General features: G+C 50.2%; 1 protein-coding gene across 7 annotated transcripts in view; it reads right to left on the bottom strand.

Moving 5' to 3' along the window:
* The window catches only part of SCN5A (sodium voltage-gated channel alpha subunit 5), a 94,674-nt gene that overhangs the window by 17,953 nt on the left and 55,249 nt on the right, over nucleotides 1-21,472 (bottom strand). For 3 of the 7 annotated variants that reach the window (XM_032861173.1, XM_032861167.1, XM_032861172.1), the window contains 6 exons: nucleotides 18,231-18,404; nucleotides 16,627-16,983; nucleotides 12,228-12,668; nucleotides 10,823-10,978; nucleotides 7,944-8,064; nucleotides 6,898-7,052 (listed from right to left, as the gene is read on the bottom strand). In XM_032861173.1, coding sequence (XP_032717064.1) covers nucleotides 6,898-7,052; nucleotides 7,944-8,064; nucleotides 10,823-10,978; nucleotides 12,228-12,668; nucleotides 16,627-16,983; nucleotides 18,231-18,404 — 1,404 coding nt within the window. The remainder of the gene's footprint in view (nucleotides 1-6,897; nucleotides 7,053-7,943; nucleotides 8,065-10,822; nucleotides 10,979-12,227; nucleotides 12,669-16,626; nucleotides 16,984-18,230; nucleotides 18,405-21,472) is intronic. The other 4 variants (XM_032861169.1, XM_032861168.1, XM_032861171.1 and 1 more) reach the window with 2 other exon arrangements.

The following is a 21,472-nucleotide window of genomic DNA, read 5'->3' as shown; positions in this document are numbered from 1 at the left end:
ACTGTGGGAGTTGTTCAAGACAAAAAGTAGGTGGGTCTTTTTTTCTCATTATAAAAATGTATGCACAAAAAATTAAATATAGACATTATAAAAAAGAACAGAACGTAGCTCTGATTTCATGACATTATAGTAACCACTGCTAATATTTAGGGCAAAACTCTTTCTGACACTATTTGTGTGTGTATACGAGGACACAGTTTCCTAAGATAAACTATTTTGTTTTTAAATTTCTTTTCCACTAAACAATCTTTTGAGTGTTTATCTGCTCTATAATGTGAACACATGTGATATGTAGTATTCTCTTAAAAGGCTGCATAATATTTTATTATTTGCATATACCCTTGTGTTTTTAGCCCAAACTCCTACTAATGAACATTTCAGTTGTTTCCGATTTCTCACTAGTAGAAACAACACTGCAGTGAGCAGTGTGTCTGATTATCTGTTCGGGATAAATTTCTAGAACTGGGATGCCAGGTCAAGAGTGTAGTTTGGGTACAGATTGGGAATAGGATTTCCGCCTGGGGATACTGACAGACACTCCCTCCGGAGTGCACCAAGTTGGTTCTTTCCTCACCACTCCCCTGACTATGGTGGGGTTTCTCCTTTGTCACTCTTCTCAGGCTAAAGAATGAGAGTTGTATTTTTTACATTTTAATTATTTTATTATTAGTAATGCTGACATCATTTCCTTGGATATCTGCAGTATTCCTTTTGCAAACTGCCTGTGCCTCTTCATCTAATTTTTTTTTTTTACTTGAGTATCTGGTTTAATCAGAGATGTTAACTGTTTTATACACTCCATGCCAGTTGTGTGCCTTTAAATCTAGTTTACTTTTTCCACCGATTGATGAATGGACAACGAAGATGTGGTATGTATGTGCAATGGAGTATTACTCAGTCATCAAAAAGAACAAAATCTTGCCATTTGCCACGATGTGGACAGAGCTAGAGAGTATTATGCTAAGTGAAATAAGTCGGTCAGAGAAAGACAAATACCATACAATTTCACTCATTTGTGGAATTTAAGAAACGAAACAGATAAACATAGGCAGGGAAAAGGAGAGGTAAACCAGGAAGTGGGCTCTTAATGATAGAGAACTGAGGGTTGATGGAGGGAGGTGGGCAGGGGATGGGCTTAATAGGTGGATGGGTATGAAGGTGGGGGTGTGCCAAGCACTGGGTGTTGTATGTAAGCGATGAATCACTAAAGTCTACTCCGGAAACTAATATTACAGTGTGTATTAACTAACTGGAATTTAAATAAAAACTTGAGGGGCGCCTGGGTGGCTCAGCCTCCTCTCCTCTATACCCTGCCTTTTGGCTCTATGACTTAAATCCTGGAAACTCTCTGACTATAAGGCCAGTAAATGTGTAAAGTTTCCCTGGATGTCAGAACCTGGTGGTCCTGGCCTTTCAAACCAGGCCCTTGACAACAGTTCCACTTCTGGAGTTAATGGGTGCGCCGTGAAGGGCTAACTGCAGGCCTGGGATGGGCAGACTGCATGTTCCCAAAAGAGCATGGGCCCTTGACTGGCTCCTGGGAGGCAACCCCTAAGCCCTGGGGTATCCTGGCTGTTAAGAGTGTTTTTGTTTAACCTGTGGCCTTGGGCCAGGAGGTATCAGCTTGACCTCTGGAGGGGCTGGAGACTAAGGCCTGCCCCTGTGACTGACCCCCGGGAAAAGCCTTGGTGCCCAAGGCTGGGAGGAGCTTCCCTGGTTGGGAGTCCCCTTGTACACGGTCATACATTGTCACTAGGAGAATTCACATTGTCCTTGTGACTCCACTGGGAAGGAGAGTAGGTGTCTCTTGGCCTGTGTCCCATGTGCCTTTTTTTTCTCCCGCTGATTTTAATCTGTATCCTTTTACTGTAATAAACTGTAGCCAAAACTAAAAAAAAAAAAAAAAAAAAAAAAAAAAAGTTGCCTTCAGCTCAGGTCACGATCTCAGGGTCCTGGAATAAAGCCCCGCATCAGGCTCTCTGCTCAGTGGGGAGCCTGCTTCCCCACCTTCTCTGCATGCCTCTCTGCCTACTTGTGATCTCTCTCTGTCAAATAATTAAATAAAATCTTAAAATAAAATAAAATAAAAACTTGGAAAAGAAAAAAAATTAAATAAATTCAACCTACTAAAAAAAAATCTTGTTTACTTTTGTTTACCATACTGGATTTTCACTTGTTATTATATTATTTAATAGAATTACATAATTTATTATCATTTTCACCTAGTAAAACTTTCAGTGTCATGTTAAGAAAGCCCTTACCTAGTCTAAGGCTAGAGGGAAAAAATGACGCTTCTTTTCTTCTTTTTAGCCTTTTGAACTTTCATTATTTTATATTACAGTTTTAAAAATCCAATATATTTTGGTGAATAGCAAATATCCATTTTATTTTTTTTTCAGAGTAGTTTGTCATCGTTACAACACTTTATTAATGGATTAGAAGTCAACTTTACCATATAAAATACATTTCTATACTTACTTAAGTCCACTGGACCTCTCTGTGTGCTTTTATTACCCTCTGTTCCTGAATTAGTATGAATTCTCCTGGCCATTTTTAGTAATTTTCAAGATAAAATTAGCCATGTTTTGTCAAATTCCCTTTAAAAATGTTGCAATTTTATTGTTATTGCACTGAATTTATTAACTGCATTAGGACCTAATATGGAGTTCCCCTACCCAAGACCAGAGTATATTTATAGTATACTTATTGGTCTGTCTTCTTTTACAGTGCTTAGCAAAGTTTTAGAGTTTTCTGCATGTACCTCTTACAACATCTCATGTCATATTTATTCCCTGTTATTTTGTGTTTACAATGTCTGGCAAGTAAGGACTATTCCAGTTACTTATGACTAAATTGTTTCTGATAGTATAAAAACAACCACAAAAACAATTCTTTTGGTATTTATTTTATAACTGGCCACATAATATTTTTAATAGGTTTTAAAATATTTCTAGCAATCATTATCTACAAGTAATGCTACAGTTCTATGTATTTCTATTATTTTAACTGATTTTATATTTTATTTACATTAATACTTCTATTTTCCAATTTTTACTTTTCTTGATTAATTGCACTGGCTAGTACTTCAAGATTATTATTCAATAATGGAACTACAGCTAAAACATAGTTAAAGCAACATTTTCTTACTCCTGAATTTCATAAAAATGTTTCAAGTGCTTTACTACTAATGATATAATAGAAGTTAATTTGAACAAATTTTTCACTAAGGAAATGTATTTCATTTCTACTGTTACTAGAGTTTTAAAAACCAGGTATGCATTGAGATAATTATATTTTTTTCATTTCTGTCCTATTCATATACATAGATATCCTAGTATGGCACCATTCTGCCATTTTAGAATATACCTGGTATGACTTATTTAATTTTTAAAATATACTGCTGGTTCTTATTTGCATGTATTTCAGATATTTGCAACACTACTCATAAGTATGGTGTATAAAAACGAATCCACGATTTTCCTGTTGGTATACCTGAGGTTTTAAAAATCAGCATTATTTAGCTTGCATAAAAAGGATGTGCAGACTTTCCAACTTTCTTCACACTCTACAACATTATAAAAAGGATTGGAATTATTTTCTTCCTTGGGAATGCAAAAGAACCCATCCTTGGAGATGTGAGAGATCAGAATTCGCTACTGGTTTATCTATTTTATTAACTTTTCAAGGCATCAGCTTTGGAATTTCATATCAGTTTTATTATTTATTTTTAATTGATTAATTTGTTTTTTAAATTTTATTAGTTATTTTCTTGTTGTCCTTAAGAATATTTTGTTGGTATATCTGTAATTTCTTGAGTTAAATAATTAATTTGCATTCTATTTATTAATAAAAGTGTTTAAGTCTATGAATTCTCCTTTTTTTTTTTCCAGGTAGACTCCATATCCAGTGTGGAACCCAACATAGGATTTGAACTCATGACCCTGAGATCAAGACTTGAGTTGAGATCAAGAATGGGATGCTTAACTGACTGAGCCACCCAGGCGCCCCTATGTAGTTTCCTCTTATTACAGCTTTGGCTGCATTCTACAAGCGGTACTCTCAATATTATTATTTTCTAGTTTTTTATTCCCCAGCCAGTTTTTTTTCTCTACCTCTAATTTTCCTTTCTTATTTTTCTAGAGCTTAAGTGGACAGAATTGGTTGAATCATAATCTTTGACTTACAACACAGTCATCTTTGGCCCATGAGTAGCCTTTGTATCTTATTTATTTGCTTACTTTTTAATATAACGAGCACCCATGAATGTAACATCCAACTATTTTCTGTTTGATCCACAGTTTAAGAATGACTTTTACAATTCTAAGGATTTTTTTTTTGTTGTTTTTTAGTCTTTTTATTTTTGCCAAATCTAGCAGTTTCCTTATCTGTAAGATAGACTTAATAACAGACTCATTTCTTAGGGTTATTGTGAGAATCAAATGCATTAATCTTTGTAAAATGCTTACAACAGGGTCTGGCATATAGTGGGTGCTATTTAAATGTTATTGTTTTTATTATTAGGCTAGATCAAACTTGTTAATTACATATATATATATATATATATATATATATATATATATATATTTTAGATCTCTCATAGTCTTGTTCTTTTTATGTGATTTGTCAGGAACTAGTAAAAATGTGGTAAAATCTCCCTGTACTATTGCATCATTGTCACATTTTTTTTCTTTTTTTCCCTAATAGTTCTTGTTTGATATAAGTGCTATGCAATCCCAAGCAAAAATATATTCATAATAGTTTATTTACTTTTAAAAATTTATTTATTTGAGGGAGAGAGTGAGCAAGAGCACAGAGGGAGAGTGAGAGGGAGAAGCAGACTCCTCTGCTGAGTGACCTAGGCGCCCCAATAGTTTTATTTTTATTATAGCTGTGACCTGCTTTGTTTTATCTCACATTTCTTACATTGAATTCAACCTTGCTTAGTATTAACAGACACAAACACTCTGATTTTTGTCATGATTGCATTTGCCTGATATATCTTATTATTTTACTTTTACTATTTCTGAGTGACAGTGTTTTGGTTTGTCATTTAAGAGCACATAGGTGTAGTCTTTGTTTTTTGTTTTTTAAATCCATTCAGATCCCTTTCCTTTTTTAAAAGATGAATTTTATCCAGTTAACATTATTATTAAAACATATTTGCTTTTGCTTCTGCCACCTTATTTTCTGTTTCCTTGTTTAATGTCTCCTTGTTCCTTCTTTTTTCTCCTAACTTCTGCTGTAAGAGCTCTGTTTTCTTTAAAAGAAAATTCCCTTCAACAATTTGGAAGGGATATATAGTTTGCTTTCTGTTAACCGAGTTTATAACTTTAAATAACACACTCAGACTTCTTTTTCTCAATATATCATCGACGTGTTTTTTTTTTTTAAACTGTGCTTGGCTGTCTACCCTGATTAGATTCACCATTTGCTTGCCAAAACTCCTCCTCACTTATGCCAGGCTGAGTTTTTCCTCAGCCCAGACTACATGGCTCTGGCTGCCCTTGTTTGTGGCTGTTTAAAAACAAAACTCGTTAACATATTGTCAAATCATCCTTCTCTGAAGCCTACAGAGATTTGGCTCTAGCTGCCAATGGTAAAACATGCGGCCTGTAAGTCAGGGCTCTAGGCCCACTCTGGAAGAGGGGAGGGGAGTATAGGATGGGACGAGAGGCCCAGAGATACAGGGGTGACAGCCACGGCTCCTCCCCATGGCCTGAGCCCAGGAGGTGACACGGAGTGGAGGCACATAGCCTTGGGTCAAAGTGCCCTTCTCTCTTGCTCTGGGGTTCAAAGCATTTCCTGTCAGTTGCTCAAACATGAGGTTCTCACCTCCCCAACGATATCAAGTGCTTGCTCCCCTGGGTCAGGAAAGTGATTATCTCCTCTGTCTTCTTGACCACCCATCTCCCCGTTCACCAGCATCTTCTAGAACCCTCTCCAGTGCCATCCCACCTCCTCTTAAAAGGACTCTGAGAGATCAGAATAGGGTGCTTGGGAACCACATAGGGCATTCCAGGTGGGCCTTCCTGCTACTCCTGGTCTCAGCAAACCTCCTTGTCCTGCATAGCCCAGCTTTACCTGCTATCTCCAGAAAGTCTTCCTGATTGCTCCAGTTCCGCTGACTTCCCAGTCATTTATTGTTATTCAATGTTTTCTCATGAGCTGATCTCTGACTACCTCAAACCTACTGAATCTGGTTTCCTTAGCTAGACTCTCAGCCAATGAGGCCGGGGCTGGTGTCTCCTCCTCCTGTTGTTGCTCCCCATGGCTCACAGGACTAGATACAAGGAGAACTTAGAAGAAACCTATTGAACAAGTGGAAGGTCAAGACAAAGGACTCCAGAATCTGACTGCCACATCTGCTGCTTGCAAGTGGTGGGACCTTAGGCAGGTTATGTAATGTTTCTACAAAGGGTTGTTGTTGGGATCAAATGTGACAATGTGTGAACTACACAGCCCGGCCTCTAACCCTGGAACGTTCAGCTGGAATGAAGGGAGCTACAGGTGGAATCTCAGGCGGCATCATTAACTGCACTGAAATGGCCTAACGGCGCAAGGTGCAGATGGGTGTGTCCCCAGCACTTGGCGGTGGGAGGCTAGTGACCTGTGACCTGTGCCAGCTATACACTGTGAAATGAGGCCAACTGTCCCACTCTGGCGGGACCCAGGGTACTGGCCAGATGACCTCCGTGAGCCCTTCTGGCTCTGACTTCCGTTCCTGCTGTGGTGATGGGAGTTTGTGAGCTGACTCCCATGCCAGGGGCCGGGGGAAGCCCAGCTGCAGCAGAGGCTCTGCCCCAGTTTCTGGCCTAGCTCCCAGTGGCAGATTTCACTGCCCTGCCCTCCCCATTCCACCATCCCTCTCTGCACAACCCTGCAGCCCCAGGAGGGTACCAGGGCTCCACTGCTGAGCAGGATCATGAAGATGATGAACGTCTCAAACCAGCTGTGCTCCACGATGCGGTAGCAGGTCTTGCGCAGTCGCCACCAGACCTTCCCAGGGCCCTGCGTGGTGTCCACGGTGCAGCAAGGACAGCGCCGGACGCAGCCTGTCAGGGGGAGGGAAGGAAGGGTCAGGCCCAATCCGGGGCCTGCAGACGCCCACCCCTCGGAAGGGGTGACCGAGAGAATGAGGTTATGACGTGGAGCAGTAAACGGGGTGACATGGTGGGCAGGTGTGATGGGACAGCAGGGAGCGCTGCGGTGCTGTCCTCAGGGGCCCACGCTCGCAAGAACTCTGTGGAAAGGCCGGATGGACTAGGCATCCAGTGAGTGGGTAAAGGGCCTGGCAGATCTGAGCAGAGGGAAGGCTGGGCTGGGCTGGGCACCAGTTTCTCCTCTGCTCACCTGGGAAATTCTCCCCCTGGGGGGATATTCCAGAACTCCCGGAATACTTGGTCACTGGGTCTTCTCCACGTTTGCAGTTTTTGAGCCGTGGCAAGGGCAAAGCCCTCATTGATAGCCCCAAAGGACATGCCATGTGGAGGAGAAACTCTCATTTTATCCCCAGTTGCCTTCTGAATATTCACCACCAATTCATAAAAGCCACAGATGCTGATGACGGGCACATGTCACCACCCGTGAGTATTTACAGAAGGCCTGCAATGGGCCAGGCACCATGTGCTAGAGGCATGGGGGAAGAGGATGGAGCCTCTGCTGCTGGGGGTCACACACTCGTGTTGTCATCCTACCAATGCAGAGTCATGGGTCTTCCATGCGGTTGACCCACAGCTGCCCAGCCCAGCAGTCCACGGGCAGGGGTGTCATCAGGTCCTGGGTAGAAGGAGGGGGCCATGAGGAATGGGGAGGGAGAGCAAGCATTGGGGTCAGGGTTGGGTGCAACATGGCCCTGGGCCCCAAGGAGCTGCTGGTTGTCCTGTTCCCCACCCCCGGCCCCAGATGGGGCTGAGGCTCTGGCAAAGGGCCACTCAGGGCAGTACCTTCAGTGAAACAGTCTTCCGGATCCTTGACATCCTCACCCAGGTCGGGGATCTGCTCCAGGAGGTCAGCAGTGTTGGTCATGTCTGCTGTGCTTCCCTCTGAGTAGCTGTCCTCGTGAGTCTGTGGGCAGGGGCGTGGGATGGGATGGGTGAGGGCCACGTAGAAGCTCCAGCCTTGAGCCCCGAGTCTGGGGCAACCAGGGGCTCCCTGAGGGGGAGGTGCCCAGACTACTTCCCACCGCATAACCTGGAAATCTGAGCCCAAGGTGGGAGGCTGGTAACCTGCCCCAGGTTGAACTGAGGTTGGACTTCAGAGGCTCCTGGGTGTGTGGCTCTGGTCTGATGGGGGTACTGGAAAGCACTGGGGTTGGGGAATGCATCCAGCTGGGAAGAGACAGACATGGGTGGCAACATGGACACACAGTCAGACAAGGACACACAGTGGCAGCTTGGCACACGCAGTGGAAACAGGCATGTCCCCCACACCCAGAACAGAGTCCAAACCAGGCCACAGGCACACACAGGTGTGGGATCAGACATGCAGAGCATGGGCCAGCCACCCAACCGACGCTTCTTGCCCAGTTCATGAGTGCTGGGGTGATGAGCAGAGCCCGGAGTCAAAGCAAGAAGAGCCTGGAGGCTGCCCTGCCTGGCCACACAGGGCTCTGCCAGCCCGCCCTTGCATAATCTGATTACAGAGAACCGTGTGCATGCGGCACTGCGAGTGTCTGTCGGTCACATGTGGGTGCGGTCATTGCGGGGAGCAGTAGTGGTCACTGCCAGTGCTCGGCCCAGTTCCCTCTGGTAGGTCCACTGCACCATGAATGCTGACCGTGGGGCTGGCCCCTTCTTCCGAACATGGTCTGTACCCAGGGAGTGGCCGAGCCCCGTAATAGCTTGTGGGTTTCAACTCAAGCCACAGGTGGCTGACACCCACTGTTGCACTGATGTGGGAAGACGTGAGGCCAGCCCCTTGCCTGGGGAGGGGGTAGTGGGACAATGCCACGTGCAGTGTTGGCCCCAGGGCTCCCCAATGGACCAGGCTGAGGCCTGAATCCAGGACTGGGCCTTTCGAAGCTTCTTCATTGGTTTCATCCTGCTTCTCGCTCTTCCCTATCAGCTTCTCTGGGGGCACTCCCTCTGGGGGCACAGGACACCCGTCTCAGTCTCTCCTCCTAGGAGCCCACCCTACAGAAGGCGTGGCAGGGGCAAGAGGCTTCTGAGAGGGAAGGGAAGCCTTTGGTGGCCTTGGATCCTGTCTATGGTGCCAGCTAAGTGGGCATGCCTGGGTAGCTCAGCATTATGCTCCACTTGGAGATGAGCTGGCTGGAGTCCTTGGCCTGCCTCTGCACCTAAAGCCGTCTTCTTTTCCCTTCTTTCCGTGACTCACTCTGCTGCTTTCTCAAAGTCCTCTTCAGTTTTGGCGTTTGTGATGGGGAAGGGTTGGACGTTGATGGGAAAGTCAAGAGGGCTCCTGGGTGCAGGGTGGAGCCTTGGCCCTTCTGGGGTCCCCGTGGCTTTGAGGGCTCATCTTTCTGCCCCCAGCTTTGTTGGGCAGCTGAGCTGGGAAAGGCACAAGCCAGAGGAGATCTCCGCACGACTTTGCTTTTCAGATGCTGGAGCTGCACAAAGTAGGCATTGGCTGGAGACAGGTTCTCAGGAACCCGCTGCAGGTGGGATGAGGGGTCCTTGTCCAGGAACACCCAACCTACCTCTCTCTCCCTTTTATGGGTCCCACCGTGAACTGATTTGAGGAGAGGAAGAAGTGTCATCATTCCAGTATGAAAACCCTCCCTCTCCATGACTTTGGGTCCCTCCTGCATCTTCCTGCTCCCACATGCCTCTGTGTCAGACCCTCTAGGGGAGAAGAGTGACCTGTACTGTCAGGATGAAGATTCCAGCAGGTGCTCGTGCTCCAGAGATGATCATGATCACAAAGCCTCCCATAAACCCATTGCACAAAAGGGATAGGGCAAAAGGTACAACGTTCCGTCGAAGCCAGTCACAGTTGCTGGACCAAGGGTTCGGGTCAGGCTGCTCTGTCTCTGAACACGAGCCCTCTACCTTGCACGATGCTTGGCGTGAGCGAGGGTGGCTGTGTGGGGTTGGGGAGCATGAGCAATGCCGCAGTCCTTTAGCTTAGGGACTGCAGACTCAAATGCTTACAGGTGTGGAATGCTTGCAAGTCGTGGAATGAAGTTAGGTGGGTTTGTGGCAAACCAGGGAGTTCTAGTCAGTGTCATGGAGGTGGTCATCACTTGTCTCCGGCGGGGTGGTTCTTCTTCCAATTTTTTTCCCCCATTTTTCCTACTTTTTTTCTACATTTCAATGCATATTTTTGTTTGTTTTTTTTGTTTTTTGTTTTTTACATAAAAGCTACCAGGTTTTTAATGTTAGTAGCATATTCAAATTAAAATCCTTCTGTAGCCAGAACAAAACTCTAGAGTAGGCCTCCCGTTTGAGACCTTGGCCTTAGTCCAGGAGAGAAGCTGCTGGTGGCCAATGCATCAGGAACTTGTTCTCAGGGCCCCCCAAGTCCCCTGGGATGGGGTAATTCACAGGACAAACATTTGCCAAAGAGGATCAAAGCACAGGAACTGAGTGAGGAGGGATGAGCACACGGAGGGGTAGGGTTAGTCCTGCCTCAGGGGCCTGGGCTGGCAGCTTCCAGAATCTTCCAGAAGCTCTGGGCCCCATGCCACCCCACCCCTGTCAGGGCAGGGCTGCCCGTGTTCCCCTGTGCAGACGGGTCTCCCACACTGCCTGTGACCGTGGCTATGGCTCCCACCAAAAAATGCAGGCGTGTGCGAGGACCCCTCAGACTGGCTCCGATCCAAGTGTGGCACCCCGCTGGCTTCAGGGACAAAGGCGTGTGTTACCTCACTGCACCCTGGGGCCGGGGACTCCACTTTCCGCCGCTGCCGCCAGTCTGCCTGAGCCACACTGGCCTCGGAGGAGGGGGTCTCTGACACCTGGCTCCAGGCCCTGGGCTCTGGGAGGGCCTCTGGGCTGCCGGAAACAGGCTGGGATTCCTGCTGAAGAGACCCCCAGCCCATGAGCTCCCCCGCCAGAGTGTTCCCAGGGTCCCGCCTAAGCAACTGGAGCACTGCCTCCTGCCCTCTTCATGGGACCTCAGGTCACTGAAGATCTCTCCCTCTGGGAGGATCCTGGTCAGCCTGGCCTAAGTCTCCCCTCCTCCCACTCCCCAGAAGGGTGAGGCTGGGCTGCACCGGCCAGTTCCCAAATGCTGGCAACTCCACTTAGGAGGGACATACAGACCTCCCCCATGAGTTCCCATGGCACCCTGCATGGCACCCTCCAAACGTATGCAGACACACACATGCACACACACTGGCCCCAGGGAGCCAGAGCCAACAGGCTCAAGAGAAGGAGAGGAGCAGGAAAGGGAGCATCCTGGAGATAACTGGTAGCCGTGGTCTGGCAACTGCTAGCACTGCCCTCCCCCAGCTTACACTGTCCCTGTCCACAGCCTGACCGAAGGGGTGGAAGCCGGCCTCTGGGACCACTGGGAGGCAGAACGATGTGGAAGCAACTCCCCACGTGGGGAGCAGTGTCCCTTCACAGCAGACCCAGCCGAAGCAGGCCCACAGCAAGCAGTGAGGATGGGCCCAGTCAGACAGAGAACCACTCACTGTTTGACCTAAAGACCTAAGGAGAAGCCATCTGTGCCTGGCTCAGGCCACGGGAGAACTGAGGGGGTTGGGGGCACTCTTTTGTCCAGACTCTGGTCCTAAGTGTTAAAAATAACAGGTTGGGAGATAAGATAGTGCTGTCTCTGACACCTGCCATCTTAGGGATGCTTATTTTTAAATCTCCGAGTTAGCCCTGGGCCTGGGAGGAGGGGAAAGGGCAGTCGGGAGGTCAGGAGACTGCACTCCTCCCTCCCTAAGACATTCCGCCATATCAGTACTGGAGGGGGACAATGGTTGGGGGAAAGGGGTCGGGTAGGAGTGCTGGCTCTGTCGTAGGTGTGCGAGGCACTCCTAGCAAGTCTCTCTCTTGCCATGCCTCAGTTCCCCTTTCTGTACAGTTCGCTGCTCCTGGCTAGTATCAGGCAAATGATGGACAATAGCCCCTTCCAAGGTCTCCTCTGGGCTGGGTTGGGAATGGAGGGCTGACAGCTGGTCTCAGCACCCCACTGTGAGGCTGCCTCTTGAGGGTGGCAGGGTCAGCTACTTGGAACGAGGCTGGGAGCCCTGGCAAGCACAGGCTCGGGCCCTGTACAGGTAGGTGCTGCATATATGCAGGGGGTGGGGCAGTCACCTGCTTACTGGACTCGTCCTCCGTGCCCAGGCTGTTCTCCTCATCGTCCTCTTGGTCATCCGTGTCTGACTCAGCCACAGCAATGGGCACACACACAGGCTCTGCATCCCCGGGGGTGCCCTGGCCCGGCCGCTCGTCTTCCTCAAACCGCGTCTCCTTGCGGGCCGGAGGTGCCTTCTCTGACTCCGGGGGTGGTGGGGGGCTGGAGGTGGCCATACAGCTGGGCAGCTGGCCATGGCTGGCGAGGGCTGCGGGCTTCTGGGGCTGCCGCTGGAGGAGCCCGCAGCAGAAGTCCCAGGTGGTCCGCTTGAGGAAGCGCAGGCCGCGCTGGATACGTGCCAGGGCTAGCTGGAGGTTGTTCATCTCCCCGTCGTCGTCAGGGGCTGTGAGGTTGTCTGCACTGAAGGAGCTGAGCAGCAGAGCCAGGAAGAGGTTCAGGACCTGTGGAGGCCAGGGATCAGGCTCATCAAGGCAGGCACCAGAGGGGCAGCTAGCCTCGGGGCCATTATGGGGAAACTGAGGCCCGGGGACCTTAAGGAGTGCTGATGGCCAACAGCTCTGGGGTCGAACCCTGGGCCCTCATCCTCACCCCATAGTTCTCTTGAATATAGTGAATTTCGCTATAAAATGAAAGACCAATTCTCATCCCTTTTCCCAAGGGCTCAAATGCAGTCTGGGTTGAGGGCATTCGGCCTCAGATCTCTGGAGTCTTGGCCCGGGGTCTAAGGGAGAAGCATTGGTTCATCCAGGGATGAAGCCTGCAGATGGGATCTTGCTGCCTGGGAGTAATGGCGGACAGCGGGATTAGAATGAGCACGGGGTTGCTCCCTGGGAAGTGGGCTCCAACCGGAGATCACCAGGAATAAGGCAGAATCCCACCCAGAAGCAATGCAGAATTCTTGAGGACTTTCCTACATCTATTGGTGAAAGAGGGGATTGTGATGGGCCTCTGAGCTGTCTCAACATTTGAAAATCTAGCACCTTCTACATGTGTCCCCAGGTCTGACTCTGCTTTCCAGGTGAGGGATGTGGGGGATGGAGCAGAGAAGGGACAAGGGCAGTCCTCGGGCCTCTGGGACTAATTGCGGGGTCAGAACATGGAGAGGTGGCTGTCTAGGCAGTGAGGGATGCTGGGATGGGCGCTGGGTACGGGACCAGACAACTGGGGAGGAGGTGGAGGGACCTGGGTCGGAGCTGCCAGGAGTCAGGGGAGGGGCTGAGGTTGCCAAGTGCCAGAAGGGCAGTACTTAAACTATTTATCAGGAGCTAGGGATCTGAGACTCTTTAAGGGAGGTGTGCAAAATTCATCTCTCTCTGCAGAATTCTGGACTACTGCTATTGTTAAACCATCCTGGAAGGGCAAAGCTTTAGCTTTTATTAAGAAAGAGCCCTTTCATGGAGTGACAAGAGGGTGGCCGTGGGTCCACTTCCCAGCCTCGTGGAGGGTAAATGAAAATGACCATAGGCTTGTTCCTTCACATGGGTCAGACGGGCTCTGGAGCTGACAGGCCAGAGACACCCCCTCCCCACCTTGGGCTTGGTGCCTCCTTCACCCAGCCAGCCCCCGCAGAGAGTTCCCTTGAAGGGGGACCCCTACGGCAGGGAGGTATGTGAGGGTAGGTGTGCAGTTCTCACTGGGAACCCACTCTGGGCCCCTCTCCGGCTTCTCACGAGCCCCGAAGATGCACCTCCTGCCTGTCAAAGAGCTAGGGATGAGAATTCTGAGGAAAGCAGTGGTAACGTTGGAGCTCCAGGAGTCAGAAACACGCCTTTGATTTAAGAAGCAATATACATTCAGGAGGACAGAATGGCAAGGGGAAGAAGCAGGATCTGGCATTCCGTATGGGGAGAGGATCACTTTTGACACCTGTCAAAAGTCAAAATGTCATCTTTGGTTGGCAGGGCACATGACATGATTCAGGGTTGCTGTCTACACTGATCTCTGGCCCAGCCCCCAGCCTGGGCCACGCTGGCCTGGGCCTGGCCTACTTCTGCTCCCAGTTGCCCACCTTGGTTCCTCCGCCCTCACCTATGCCTCACATCCAGGTATCTGGGCCCTGGCTAGGGGGTAAGGTGGAGGGGAGTGGTGCGTGGGCAGCCCTGTCCGCCCCCACAAGAACACCAGCTCCTCCCTTGTGGCCTGGTGCCCAGGTTTGGCTTCTTCCAGTGCTTTCCCCGTCAATCAGGCTGCTGCTCCCCAGCCTCTGCCTGATCATGACTTCCCATTTTAATGGCAATCTTGCTTCCACCTACGCCCGACAGCGGCCCAATTCCTGAGGCGACCAGGGAGGGGGCAGCATGGGCTGTGTTAGCTTCCCTCCTCCAGCAGCCTCTAATCTTCTCATCCCCAGGCAGATCCGCTAGGAAATGGCAGGGCTGTGTGCATGAGGGCAGCGGGCCTGGCCCTGGTCTGAGAGCCTGGCGTACTCACAAGCCTCCTTAGAATACATAGTCTGGTGGCCCCTGGAGCAGGGCCAGGGCTGAATGAGGCTCCAGCCCAAGGGGCAGCCAGTTGAAGACGTGGCAGAGGGTGCAGCCCAAGAGCTGGGTTCTGTTGGCACTGTGCACCGATGCCCTGCCACTTCTCTGGGCCCCACAAGTGGGGCTAGAGATAGACTGACCCCCAACTTGGCCTGGGCCCGCCCTTGCATGGTTAGGGCACATCTGGAGGAGAACCAAGGAGGTTTGGGGAAGCAGTCTGTCTGGAAACTGCAGCCCATGGTACTTGAGGCCTCTGTGAGGTGATGGGAGTCTATGCTGTCCACACTGGCAAGAATCAGATCAGGCAGGTGTGAGGTCTGAGCATGTGTGGACCACCTGTGTGCCCAGACGGGTAGCTCCACATCCATAGTGGACACGACTTCTTCCTGAACCACTCACTTGCCTCCACCTGAAGCTTTCCAAAGAAGGAGCTTCAGAAAGCTCCTTCTTTAGAAAGGAAGGACATTGGGGTTTTTGATCTCTCTCAACTGCAGAATTCCCCACATTGTAAGATACAAGGCAAGAGGTACCTGTTCTAGGATGCACAGATGGCCATGGGAGCAAGGCCGGGTCCCTTGTGACAGGGTAGCTGGGACTCCCCAATGGCTACCCAGCGTGACATACAAGTTCCCATGGATCCTGCCTTATCTGGACCAACACCTATGGCATCTGTGCTTTGCTCCCTTTGTTCCTTCCCACTCTAGTATCACCAATCAGGTCTGCCCCAAACCTTCCTCTAGGAAGCCTTCCTTGATTTCCCCTGATGGTAGGGATCAGCACCCAAGGGACACTCCTTAATGCCTCTGGTCGTTCTGACCAGCTTGAGAGTTATTTCAGGCTTGTTAGAACTCTCCACCTCCCCACTCTCCAGTTGGTAAGCCACGGCAGGGCCACATTCACCTCTGTATTCCCAGCAGCTCCTGCCATAATATTTTGCATGCAACAGGGGCACAGGAAGTGTTTGTGAAGCTGAACTGAAAACCCATGTAATAAAATCATTGACAGTAAGTGACTAATGAAGTAGTTGGTAGATGAGTAAATAAATAAGTTAATGGATATGAAATGAGTATATAATGAACATGTACCTAGGTGGGTGAATGAATGAAGGAGCAAATGGGGAGTGATGGGAATGGATGGATGGGTCAACGAGTGAGTGAGTAGAGAGCTGGATGGATGAATGGGTAGATGAAGAGGACTGGTGAATGAGTGAATGGATTGTGGGTTGACGGATGGATGTGGGGCTGGATTAGTGAGTGGAGGGAAAGATAAGAGAATAAAAATATGGGTGATGAATGAATGGATAGATGGTTTGGTGGATGAGTGAATGGATGGATGAATGTGTGTGTGTGTGTGTGTGTTTATGAATGAAGAGGGGTTGACGGATGGGTGGTTGATGGGCAGATAAATGGATGGGTGGATGAATGCGCGGATGGATATGAGAATGAGTAAGTGGGGAGTTGATGGTTGGATGGCTGGGTGAGTGAGTGAATAGAGAGGAGGACTGGTAACTGAGTAGACAGATTGATGGAGAGGTGGACGGAAGGATGGGTGAATTGGCGGGTGGGTGACTGATAAGTAGATCGATGGCTGGATAGGAAGATGCATGGATGAGTAGAGAGATGGAAGAATCAGTGGGTAAGTGGATGGATGGAATGGTGATAAGTGCACAGATGGATGAGTAAATGGGTGCATAAGTGGGTGGACGAATGAATGGATGAGTAGATAGACGGAAAGATGGGTGATGAATAGGTGGGTAGATGGGTGGATGGATGATGAGATTGATGGATAAATGGACAGTTCGATAGCTCACTGAGTGAATGAGTGGATGGATGGAAGGAAGTTAAGTGAATGGACAGAGGGATGACCGGTGGGCTGGTGAATGTGTGTGTGGTGTATATGGGGCCACTGGCCAACTTACCACGAGGTTGCCAATGACCATAACAAGCAAGAAGACGAGCAGGCACAGTGACTGCCCAGACACCTCCATGCAGTCCCACATGGTCTCGATCCACTCCCCACAGAGGATGCGGAAGATGATGAGAAAGGCGTGGAAGAAGTCCATCATGTGCCAGCGGGGCAGCAGGCCTGAGTCACTGATGCGGTACCTCTGCTCAGAGTAGTTCTTGCCGAAGAGCTGCATGCCCACCACAGCGAAGATGAACACGATGATGGCCAGCACCAGCGTCAGGTTCCCCAGTGCCCCCACCGAGTTTCCGATGATCTTGATGAGGGTGTTCAGGGTGGGCCATGATTTGGCCAGCTTGAAGACCCGCAGCTGGGGAGGGAGGTGTCCTTGTGAGGGGCTCTAGTTCCCGCCGCCCATGGACACCCTCACCCCTGCTAGCTCCTATCTGAAAACCCAGGGGGCCCTTGGACACGTGTTTGTCCAGGAGCACACACTGCTCTTTCTCTCTACAGCCCGAGGGCAGCTCCGCTGGGCTCAGCTCTGAGTCAGGTCAACATCTCCAGCTTCACCTCCCCAACTCAGCCTTGCTCTTCATCCCCATACCAGCTTCCTACCCGCCCCAGGCTCACTGCCAGGAACTTCCCAGAGACGTTTTCTTCCAGACTCATCTTCATCAGGTCAAACCATCTCTGACTTGCCCCATTGCCTCCAACCTTCTCTCTGCTCAGTTATCATGGAAAAGGGGGGCAGATGCTTAGCATTTATTGAATACCTGCTGTGCCAGGCCTGTGCTAGGATGCTCACGTCATTCAGAGCTTCCGACAACCACATGGGGTCGGCATTGTTACTGCCTCCTCTGGCAGGTGAAGAAGCCAGCCCTTAAAGGTGGAGTAACTTATCTGAGTCCATTAGTTCATGGCAGTGGAGTCAAGGTTAGAACCTATAGCTTGGACTTTCTCTACTGCCTCTACCACCCTGCCTTTCAAGCCCCCAGTGAACCCAACAGCACTGCCCAGACTTCCTCCAGGAAGCCTTCCCTGACCTACCTCCAGCCCCATGTGTGGACCTCTCAGGCATTCTGCACTCCACAGACCAACAGCTTTGGCCTCACTCGAGACCTACTACGTTAGGCACTGCAGTTTAACAAGATCCCCAGATGATTTGTGGGCGCATTAGAGTTTCCAAAGTGCTGACTCTGAAACCAGCAGGCAGAAACCCAGGAGAGCTGTTGGCAGGCCTGGCTCCACTTGTTATTTGCCCTGTGGCTTTTGGGAAATTCATTTCACCTGGGGCTTAGTCTCCTCATCTGTGGAATGGGTATGTAGTAATACTAGTTCCTCTCCTGGGATACTATGAGGGCTAAAGGGGGCATGGTGAGCCATAAAGGGCTTTGCAAGTCATCAGGATGGCCATCCCCATAGCTTCCCAGAGGGATATCTCCTTTCTTGACCCCCTCTCTACCACCCACATCACCAGCACTGGGGTACCCAGCAAATAGCTGTTGGGAGAAGGCATGATGGATCACAGTAGGGGTGACTGAGTGGTGACCTCAGAGGGCATTGCCTCAGTACCCTAGGCCCCCACCCCCCCCCCCCGCAGAGGGCCCAGCTAGGTACCAGGCGGAAGGAACGCAGCACTGACAGGTTGCCCATGCGGGACAGGCCCAGCTCCATGAGGCTCAGGATGACAATGATGCTGTCGAAGATGTTCCAGCCCTGCTGGAAGTAGTAGTAGGGGTCCAGCGCGATGATCTTGAAGGTCATCTCTGCGGTGAAGATCCCCGTGAAGACCTGGGGAGGAACAGAGAGATCGGGGTTCCCAGTGTTTGGGCTGGAAAGACCATTGGGCCAGGAGGGGTGCCCTGCTTTTTGACTCTTGCTCCCGCAGGATCCCCCTCCTGGGCTGCCAGCTCTGACTGCACCCTGGCTCCCAGTGGGTGCTTGCTCAGCCATGGACCAGGCCCCCGGGGACATATGCAGCCTGATGTCCCCACTCCCTCTTCGGCTCGCCACCCATGACCTGCCAGCATGGCCCTCAGAAACAGCCAGGGCCATCTCAGGCCCTGCAGAGACTGATAGCTCTAAGAAGCACCTGGGGGCAGGGGAGGCTGAGGTGGGGGTATCACAACCCAGCATGACACCCTCCAGCCCCTGTCTCCACAGGAAGCACTCTTACTCCTTATGTGCCAAATACATGCATTCCCATGAACACTCATGGCTTTCGTGTCTCAGGGCCTCTGCCCATGCTCTTCCTGCTCCATCTTGTCCACACACTGAACTCCTATCTCTGTAATAACAATCACCCAACTCTTCTTGAGGGCATGACCACGTGCCAGTCCTGGGCTAGAATGCTGTGCCTATGCCCGACAACCCCATGAGGAAAGTATCATTGTCCCCATTCTACAGGGAAAGAAACTGAGACACTGAGACGTTAATAATTTGCCCAAAGTCACGTAGCTGGTACATCTGAGAACCAGGAAATGAACTTAGGGTTGTCCTTCAAGATTTAGAGCAACACCCTCTGCCTTCTGGAAACATTCCTAAGACAAAGGCTGGGTTTCCCTCCATTTGTTAGACACAGTTTGGAGCCCCCCAGCCTGGGCCAGCAGAGTCCTGTGGCCAAGAAGCCCATCATGTGGTGGGTCATGCAGCTGTGACCATTTCCAACCGCTCCTCAGTAGGCCAATAGCCTGGAGGGGCCCACGGTTCCTGGAGGAGGGGACGCCCTAGGAGGGTGTGGCTGGCAGGAAGTTGGGCCTGCATACGAGGCCTTCTTGGATCTCAGTGGGTTGTTGTGAGGGTGGGGAGGAGTCACTGAGGTCTTCTGTGGGTGAGGGCTGAGGTCAGAGGGCCAGACCATCCCTAGAGACAGCACCAGGCCTGTGAGGGAGGAGGGGTCAGAGACAGCAAGGCTGAGTAGCTTGCTGGGGTTGGCAAACAGGGGTGATCACCCAGGCCTCGGCAACCCCTGTCAGGGGCTCTGTGCTGAAGGGAGGGCAGCAGGGATGCCTACATTAGCCCTTTCCTCCTCTGCTCATATAAGGCCCTGTGGCGGTGGGCTGGGGGGCAGGGATTGCTATGGGCCTGGGGGCAGTGCACCAGGATGGCTGGTGGGGGGGGTACCACGGCACTGCCACACTAGGCATCACTGGTCAGCCAGCCCTCGTGACTTCAGGGATCCACTCAGGGCTGGTGCCCAGAGAGAACTGTTCTCCCACCAGCTGGGGTCTCACGGAAAGGAGGGCCTGCGACATCTCTCGGCCTCAGCTCCAATGCCTGGGCTCCCTCCTGTGTGGGGAGGTTGGGGTTCTTCTCCCATTTCCTCAGCACCCCAGCCTGTCTCGGGGTTCTGTACCCATAACTTTTCCATCCCTCTGACTCCATCCCCTGCTGCTCTTCCAGCCTGTCTCCTCACTGTTCCTTCCTCAGGGCCTTTGTACCTGCTGCTCCCTTTCCCTGAACTATCTCCGCTCCCCCCATCCACAGGGCTCACTCCCTTCAGGTTTGGGCTTAAAAGCCACCTAATGGATGAGGCTTCCTGATGCTTAAAATTATGGCCCCCTCCCACCAAACTCCTCCTCCCTCTTCTCTGCTTTATTTTTCTTTCCCTCACTTACCACCATGTAACAAACTGTATATGTAGCTACAGATTTGGCTAGACTGTAAGCTCCACAGGAGGGACCTTTTCTGTCTTACTGTTACAGGAATGGTGCCCAGCCAGTAGGCAACCACCCAATATTTGTTGAATATAAACATGCAAATAGCTGGGCCTCCGACCTTCAGCTCCTGTGTGTCCTGTGTCCTGTCAGCCACACTCCCTGCCCTGGGTCTCCCTGAGAATCCCTAAGGGTGGGGCCTGTGAAGCCCCTTCCTCTCACCCCTGCCGGCCCTCTGGTCTCCCTCATCACCTGAGCATCCCAGGGTGGGTGTGTTCTCAAGGCCAGTTCAGCAGACCCATGAGAGCTCACATTCATTTCTGGGACAGGAATGAGTGTGAGTGCTCAGGAGAGATCCCGCCTCCCTTTGCCCAAGTGCAAATCTGTCTTGGCAGTAAGAGAGCACATATTAGTTGGCATTGGAAGTCAGAAGAGCAAGAGAGCAGAAGCTCTTGGGGAATGCCTCTTGTGGGAAGTGATAAGGAACCACCAACATCACCCGGATGCTTGAATCTTGAAGACCCCTGACCCTGCTCGAGCAGAACCTGTATTCTGATTAGATGCCCAGATTCGAAGTTTGAGAAAGGCCATTGGTTCTCAAATGTGGTGCACTTTGGAATCACCTAGGGAGCTTTAAAAATACAGTTGCTTGGGTCCCACTCCCAGAGATTCTAGTTAAATTGGACTGGAGAACAGCCCAGGAATTGAGTGTTTTTTGTTCTTAATTTCCTAGGTGATGCTAGTATGCAGCTAAGCTTGCGAACCACTGATTTACAAGGGCATAAATTTACGTGCCAGACTCCTTCCAAAGGACCAGCCCAGGCTTTCTAAGGCCATGTGATCAAAGCCTGTTGGGTTAAAGACATGTAGAGAATGGTGGCCAGACTCAGTTTCCAAAGCTGGGTCTGCTGCTGTGTGATCTCAGACCAGTTTCCTCATCTCCCAGAGCCTTGAGTGTCCTCATATGTAAAATGGGGATAAGGACAGCTCCACAGGAAGTTACTAAGAGTTAGAGCTGATGGATGCAGAGCAGATGCTCCCCACCACAGGCCCATTATTGTTACCATGGCAGCATTTATTATAACTGATGTGAGAAGCCAAGAGTGCCAGGCTCAGGCAGGGGCTGCCTTCAAACAACTCTGCATGTTTTATAGGCTCACTGGGATCTGGCAGGCAGAGACTGGAGGGTGGGGACCCACTTCC

This window comes from Lontra canadensis, unplaced genomic scaffold, assembly GCF_010015895.1.
Source record: "Lontra canadensis isolate GAN:19392208 unplaced genomic scaffold, GSC_riverotter_1.0 scaffold20, whole genome shotgun sequence".
NCBI classification, from domain to species: domain Eukaryota; kingdom Metazoa; phylum Chordata; class Mammalia; order Carnivora; family Mustelidae; genus Lontra; species Lontra canadensis.
The sequence above is the reverse complement of the archived record's forward strand: the minus strand, read 5'-3'. Positions and strand labels throughout refer to the sequence as shown.